An 8,128-nucleotide genomic window follows, 5' to 3' on the forward strand; every position below is an offset into this window, starting at 1 on the left:
GGCCGCTCGGGAGTGGCTCCTCGGGGGTGGCTTCGCCCGCGTCCCGGGGGTGCGGAGGCAAAAGCGCGGGGCTGTGGGGACGGGGAGCCGGGACAGACCAGGTGAGTTCGCCGGAACCCGCCGCGGACACTCGGCCGGTGAGTTGCGGTGCTACCGGCCGTTTTCGATCAGGATACCGTGCTGCTGGGGAAAACGAGCGTGATCCCTACTAGTAACAACAGTGCAGCCATGTTGTTCTGTTTTAGGAGCATCATCTTTAACTCCCACCTGCCTGTTTCTCTCAATTCTTCCTCCTTCTGTGTTTGACAGGCGATACTCTGATAGTTGAAGAGGATACGTCCAAACCCAAGGCTGACTCGCCCGTAGTCGCAAAAAGAGTGATGTCTAACTCAGTGAGGGAAGCCGTGCCTGTGCTCGCGAGGAGGGTGGTCCCGGCAGATAACTCCTGTCTCTTCACCAGCGTGTACTATGTGGTGGAGGGAGGCGTTTACGACCCGGGTTGTGCCCCAGAGATGCGCAGCCTTATAGCCCAGATAGTAGCAAGTGATCCTGAATCTTACTGTGAGGCAGTTCTAGGGAAAACTAACAGGGAGTATTGCGACTGGATCAGAAGAGAAGAGACTTGGGGAGGCGCCATCGAAGTGTCCATTTTATCCAAATTTTACCAGTGTGAAATCTGTGTGGTGGACACACAGACAGTCAGAATCGACCGTTTTGGGGAAGATGCCAGTTACACTAAGCGGGTCCTTTTAATTTATGATGGGATTCATTACGATCCACTTGAGCGTAAAATCCCCGACTCGGACATTCCTCCCCAGACCATTTTCTCCACAACTGATGATATTGTTCTTGCGCAAGCGTTGGAGCTGGCGGATGAAGCCAGACGGAAGAGGCAGTTTACCGATGTGAATCGCTTTACGCTGAGGTGCATGGTGTGCCAGAAGGGACTAACTGGACAAGTGGAAGCCAGAGAACACGCCAAGGAGACTGGACACACCAACTTCGGAGAAGTGTGACATCTACATGAGGAGGGTTACAGCAACTACCTCACCGATCCAGAATAAAATTCTGGATTTCCAGATAAGCTGTATGTAATCATAAAATTCCGTTCACAAAGCTTGAAAAGCATATTAACTTAATGATGGCCAAGACGCACAGGTTTGTTATGGTTAGTGACTTTTCCAGTGGGTTTGGAGTAGGTATCTTCTCGCATGCTAATTTATAGTACTTTGGCAGGTGGTATACACTGGCAGCTAAAACTTGATTTCTGATATAATCTTCTCTTTGTGTACGTGATCTGAGCGGACATACAAAATCAGGCTTGTTCAACGCTAGCATAAAATCTAGCCTCTAAGTTGCTGAATTAATCTCTCTGTATTATGTTTTCAGGGTATTTAAATTAATCTAAGGGTTTGGGAAACACACGTATCAGCATTACTTATACTAAGAATTACACTGCGCACAGGAGCAGTTCTTGCAGGGGAAACTGCTCATGTGGTGCACAATTTTTTAATGGAAAGAGCGTCTCCAAAGCTGCCCTATACTCTGTTACCATCAGAAGTAGACTGTATTGTTTGTGTGAAGTCATGGCTTTAGAGAAAGAAATGGCCTCTGAGCTTTAAGATAGCCTTCTTTAAATTAATGAGTAGATGGTTAAGTGTTGAATAAACTTATTAATCCTCCGTAGGTAGTTTTTAGTTGCTTGAAAAAAAACCTATCAACCCCCTGGTGTTTACACTGCATCAGACATAGGCATGTTTCTTGAAATACTTTGGATTCTTCTTCATAATAGTATCTGAAATTCTGGCAAGAGGGAAATACAGTAATTAGGGAAGTGACTTAGTTTGCGTCTGCTAAATACATTTAAGCAGACTTTACTTGGGTATGGCCGATGTCATGGCCACAGTGTTACTAAGCTGTACCAGATTCCAAATACTGTAAATTAGCACTTTAAGGTATAGTTCTCACTCTGCCGGTAAAAAGTTTTGCCCTTTTTAGAAGGACAGAGTGCTAACCCAGAAGGGAGGCTTGAAGTTGCTTCATCTGCATTCTGCCTTAATGTGTTTGATTTGTCACCGATGACTGTTCAGTAGCAAGACTTTAATTCTGATAATGAAGGGTGCAGTTTAATTTTCAGAACAAAATAAGCTGCGTAAACTGCCCTACTTCTCGTACTGTTCAGAATCAGGGAAGTTGAAATTGGTTTAATATCTCTTAACCTCACAGCAGGGTTGTGAGGCTTAACAGTAAGTGCTTTTGAGGTCTTTTAAAAGGTGCTGTAAAGGTGCATATTACTGAAAGGGATTTTTTTTTGTCTTTGAAATGCCTGCAACACATACTTGTTTTATTGAATTATTTTAAAATATTCTTAGCCTGCTATTCTTCTGTTACTCTGTTTTGAATTGCCTTCCTTGCACTTTTACAAATGGGGAGCAAGAACGTGCGTCTTGAGACTGAGGCAGAAATAAACCCGCTTTCCAAGTGGAACCTAAGATCTAGTTTTAAAGGCCTCCATTCATTATGGCACCTGGCTAAACTCCTGGTGCAGCAAAAACTTATTTTCTAGAAAAAGCACGTTTCACTGAAGTTCTCAGCAGAGGCTCCTAGTTGGAGCTCGACATATAGGAGGGTCTTACTGAAAATGGAACATAATTACATAAGTTAGTGCTTTGCTGAATTGAGGCATGAATAATTCAGTATAAAGAATAGAATCACCAAGAGCACTATGGACCTTTTAAATTCAGTATTAAAATACACATTAGCACTGTTGGGAGTTTCCTATAGAAAGCCACTTAGCTTCCAGTGTTAAACCCCACTTTGCTTTTAGCCTATCATTAGGAAAAAAAAAAAAACAAACCACACCACACCACAACCCAACATTAAAACCAGCCCTCTAGAAGCTGATGCTTATAAACCTAAAGAAATACCTGACAGTTCAAAGGAACTTGAAGATTACACTGTGTTATAACTACTTGAGATGAAATACTGTCTAGGAACGAGACCAAGAGACTGTCAACCTGAAGTCGTGTTCTCAGCTTTCACACTGAAGAGGTGAGACGCCGTGGACAAGGAGCTGAGCCTCACCATTTGCCATCTGTAAAATGGACATCATACCTACCTCAGAGAGGTGCGCGAGGTGGCTGTCTTTGGGTGTCTTTGAAACAGAAGTGGAAATACATATTTATTGTCTGCCATGTTTGCAAATGCATTGATTTTGGGGAGCAACACTTAGATTTTAGCTTTGTATCCTGAATGGATTTCTGAAAGTGTGTAAAAATATTTTTTTGGTATTTCTCAGTTATAGTATTTTTAAAATTAGCTTATTTAATCCAGAGTGTTTAGCTTTGCTATATCACGTTTGCATTGGAAATCTGCTAACCGAGAATCAGTTCCATTTGAGGGAGATGTGTCAATATCACTGCTTGGATGTTTTCTTTCATTGCCTAGAAAATAAAATCTTTAGTTATAAAATGTCTACTGAACTGCTGTAATTTGTCTTTGTCGTCTTTGTAAAAGTTGGTACTGTTACGCGCTGACAAACTTTCAAAGAGCAAGTGACCTGTGGGACTGACCGTGAGTCGGAAAGCCTTATGTGATTCCCCTAAACTCTCCCAAACAGAAAGTACCCACGTTATTTAAAATGTAAGATACGGATACATTTAAAGTAGAACTCCCTTTCTTTTGTAAATGTTTGGGGTTTTTTTCACTATCTTTTTATCAGCATTTGCCATCCCTTAATGATACAATTACGGGAGTACCACGAAAATGGCATCCTGGTACAAGCAGGAGGAGCCGCTGAACATCACTAATACATTTGCACTGGACTGTTGGTAATTACACAGCAAGATGTTAGTTACAGATATTTTAAGAGAGGTGGTGTGGGACACAGGCTCAGGGACTGGTGGGGGATGGTGTCACCTGCCCAGACCAGTCCAGAAAGCCTGTAAGATACTAAGATACGGGCTTGTGTCCTTACTGTCACTCATTCCCATTCCCATTTAAAATGAGCACTCATTTCCGTGCTGAATACCGCAGCACAGAGTAACTAAATGTGCCCTGGAAACTGAAATCATTGCCTCGAAGCTGTGCTTACTAAAAGCTGGGTTATGGGTATTGTTTTACCGATCTATGCAGTTCTGGATCTTTAATTAAAGAATTCTGGTTTCCTGGTGCCAGTCTGGCCATTTCACCAGCACGGAATTCCTTCTTTAATTAAAGAAGAGCCTCACAGACTCTAATCGTGTGGCCTTTCACATACGTGTTATATTGTATGAAGCGATACGCATCCTGTGGTTGTAACAGCACTTTAAAAGCTTGTCCAAGTTTACACGTCGAGCAGATGTTGAGCAAGAACTTTCCCCACTGTGGGCAGTGCGTGTTCCCATCCAGTAAAATGAGCGGTGTTAGCAAAGGTCTTAGTTACCAATGTAATTTGGTGGTACAGCGCTCGGGTTTGTGTATCATCAGCACAGATCAGTTGCTATAACATATTTCCTTGAACACATGCCCCGAATTGCGAAAGTTGTTGATGCACCAATAAACGTGAGTGATGCATGCATGCTCGGTCAGTGTCACCTGTGCCTCAGTTCTTGAATTTCAGGTTTGGGCCCTATTCGCTGTTTTCTAGGTCTTCGCATCGATGCAATGCAGCCTTTGAGCGGTTTCCCTCTGCTTTCCCTTCGTCTCGTTCCCTTTTTCCCCTTGATGCTAAGAGACAGTCGTGGCGAGAGAGGGACACGGCCTCGCAACCTGCTCAGGAGGAAGTTTCTTCACTCACAACTTGTTCAACAATAACTTTTTTTTTTTAATAGTAAAATATTTTCTCTGTGTAATTAGAGTAGGTATCAAGAGGAAAAACTGTAAGGAGAGTTTTACATACCTCCAGAAGCAAAAAAAAAAAAAATTTTAGCTTGCTATTTTAAAAATTACAACTCTTTATCATACAAATTAAATGTCTGCCTGCATTTTAAATCCAGCTATGCATCCAGCTGAAGAGCTGCCATCGGGTTTTGCTCTGCTCGGGACTGGGCAGAATGAAGTTACTTCAAACTGACTAAAATCAGTATTGCTTTCTCGCTCCTCTGAGCGTGAGCACCAGAATGGTCTCTGTAACAAAAGACTGCAATAGGGGAGTTAACAAAATTAGGTTGTCCGAGATTGCAGTGTCCTTGTCTATTACTTATAATTAAAGCCTTGGGGAATTGTCTTATACCTTGAGAGCTGACTCCTCATTTCTGGTGAAGAGTTAATGCTAAATGGAAACAGATCACCTCAGTTCTCTACCTCCTTTCTGTAAAATAGGGATCATAAATAGGGTTCCTTGCTCAGTTCCCAGCCATATTAAGATTTAATTATTTCTCTGAACTGCTGTGTAACACTACATATTAACTCCCCGGTATTTTTCATAATTGATTTGTCAGCATACATGCTGTACATACAATTTGGTCTAAGGAAAGTGTCCAACAGTCCTACAGAGTCAAATAAATGTCATTACGTTAACAGGTATCTTATCGGTGACGCCGTGTGGATGCGTTTCCTCCAGGGCCGGGACTGAATCATTTGCACTTTTTTGTTTATGAACAGGGTGAGGCACAACGGGTCTGTTAACATGCCAAAGTCCTTTCACAGCATTGTGTAGTTTTCTCTGCATCATTTGACTACTTGCATATACTTCATGCCGTATATATGAAATCACGCTTTATTTTGGGTTGTAGCTATTTATATTCATTGGAGGAAGAGGAACGTGGAAAAAGAACAGGTTCTTTCCGGGCATCTGATTCAGAGAAGCTCAAGACTTCTCTTAATGGATCATGACATTTTCCTGACCCACACACAGCCCCGCAGGCAGCAAGCTTTACCTATTTTACTGCACGGATTTATGTCCTTGTGCTGCCAGCCCGGTGCTCGCGGGCTGCAGCCACCCTGTCCCACAGCGGTCGCTCATTCACACTGCGTTTCCACGTACAATAAAAAAATACCCCTGGGTTTGATTCACTCCCCCTCTTAGGGCAGTCTCAGAATGAAGTGCAAGGCGACGAACCCAGCGTGACTCAGACAGCCTTCAAATCGCTTCCCCCGTCCAGCACGACACCAGAAGCGCCCGCCCCAAATCCTGCGCTCGGCGCTGCAGATGCCGCCTGCCGCGATGCCCGGGCAGTGGCCGGGGCTGCTGCTCCGCATCCCTCACCTCTGCTGCCGGGCAGCGGGGGTCCCTGCGGCTCCCTGCGGCTCCCGGCAGCCTCTGCCCTCGGGATTTGCTCTGCAGCGGACACGTTCCCTTTCCCAACAGGGCACAGCCAGAGCTCCGCAAGGCTGGTGGGAACCTCTGCGCTTCCCGCCCCATCCGCTTCCTCTCCATCCTACCACGGCTTTAAATAACTGATGTTTCCACTTCCCTGTTCTGTGTAGCAGGGAACGCACGTTGCAACACAGCCTCCTTCTAAAAAAAAAACAATAAAAATAAAATCGTTGAAGCATGAAAACTTGGCTGAATCTGGCAGCTGTGTCAGTTCTGGAAGTTTGCTGCAGGGTTTGTGCTCAGATGTGTACTCGGTGAGGAGCACCTCGCCGAGCAGACACAAGTCTATGCCGTGTGTGGAGGAGAGCAGTGGCCTAAGCGCTGTTTATCAGAGGGAAAAACTGTAATTTTACTAGGCGAGCCCAAAGTCGGGGTAATAACAAGTCACTGCAGTTCTTTCATCTGTTTCTGCAGCCCCACATGGGCAGATCGGGTGCGGGGGGTCGGTGTCACCAGTGCTGCACTGGGCGCTGCAGATGGAGTAACTGGGCTCTCCTTTCCCTTCCCCCCAGGGAGCGGCAGCAGAGTGGTACCCCGTCCTCGGAGGAGGGGATGCTGCCGAAGGAAATGCCCCGGCAGCAGTTTCCGGGAAGGTGTCGGTGTGAGTGAGGAGGGCGCTGAGGGGAAGAGGAGTGTGATGGGTGTCTCAGGGGCTTTCTTTTTCCCCAGGCTCGAGGACTCAACCTCAAGCTGCCTCGTGAAGAGAAGGGATTCCAGCAAAGAGAAGGGATTCCAGCAAAGAGAAGGGATTCCAGCATTAGAGAGAAAGGGAATGAACCTGCAGAGGGGCTCAGCGCCCGCAGGGAAGGATGCCCGGAGGGGCGATGGGGAGCTGCAGCCGGGCAGTATGTGCAGAAGAGGCCACAGAGCACGCGTGACCTTGGCACCCCCTCCTCCAACATGCAAATAAAGCTTAGTGGTGAAACTTCCCTTCTAAAATGGCTTTTTACCCGTCTTTACAAGAATGTCAGAGTGTACAGCAGCAGGCGGCAAACTTCTGGTCTCTGGCAAAGTTCTGGCGATATGCAAGTACGTACCTGTTCTGGTAACGATCTGTGTTTTTAGAGCTGAGCAGGAACCGGGTCCTGCCCTGAGCTGAGGGACCTCGTGCACAAAACCACCCAAGAGAATAAACCTGTTGTGGGGTAATGCCTTCAGCAGCGCAGGGCGCAAACACCTAGCAAAGGACTTAATTATTATGTACCAAAGCGCTTTGGTCAGGGCTGCGCGTTGGGCTCCTCCGCATGTCAGCGAGCAGCTATGCGGCAGAACAGGCTGCCGGATTAAGGAGTCTCCGGCGAAACCCGTGCTGAGGACTGCAGAGGACACCAGCCAAGCCGGGAAGTGAGTGAACTGGGTGGTACCGAGCAGAGCTGCCCGCAGCCTCCCGGGCACGGGGTGCCTGCGCTGCCTGCGCCTCTGCCTGCGCCTCTGCCTGCGCTGCCTGCACCGCGCCGGCTCGCGGCAAAGCTGCTACCGGCAGGGCTGCGAGAAAGCACGGCACGCAGGGACCCGGCTGCTTCAGGTTAGAGTGTGAAGGTGTTTTTGGGGGCTTGGCTGCGCGGGGACGGAGCCCGGCCCCGAGTCGCAGCCAACCTGCCTCGCATGAGGATGAGTTTCTCTCGCGCCGGCGCAGCGCGCTGCAGGTGAGGGAGAGGGGGGTCGCCTGCGAGCACCCACTCGCCGAGCGCCCGCACAGCCTTATCTCTGCCGGGGAGGTGAGTTAATGTGTAACCCGGCTCTGTTTGGTTAGCCCAGAAAAGCAAAGAAGTCCTGGGATAGGCACGGCCGGGACAAGGATCTGGGCAGCGTGGAGCGACGGAGGTCCCG

At 47.2% G+C, this 8,128-nt stretch overlaps 1 protein-coding gene across 1 annotated transcript in view; it reads left to right on the top strand.

The window, feature by feature from the left end:
- Positions 1 to 1,016, top strand: part of YOD1 (YOD1 deubiquitinase) — a 1,808-nt gene extending 792 nt beyond the window's left edge. The window contains exons 2-3 of the mRNA XM_009888271.1: positions 14 to 137; positions 310 to 1,016. Of these exons, the coding sequence (XP_009886573.1) occupies positions 14 to 137; positions 310 to 1,016 (831 nt within the window). The remainder of the gene's footprint in view (positions 1 to 13; positions 138 to 309) is intronic.
- The last annotated feature ends 7,112 nt before the right edge of the window (positions 1,017 to 8,128 follow it).

This window comes from Charadrius vociferus, unplaced genomic scaffold (assembly GCF_000708025.1).
Source record: "Charadrius vociferus isolate BGI_N301 unplaced genomic scaffold, ASM70802v2 scaffold266, whole genome shotgun sequence".
Lineage (NCBI taxonomy): Eukaryota > Metazoa > Chordata > Aves > Charadriiformes > Charadriidae > Charadrius > Charadrius vociferus.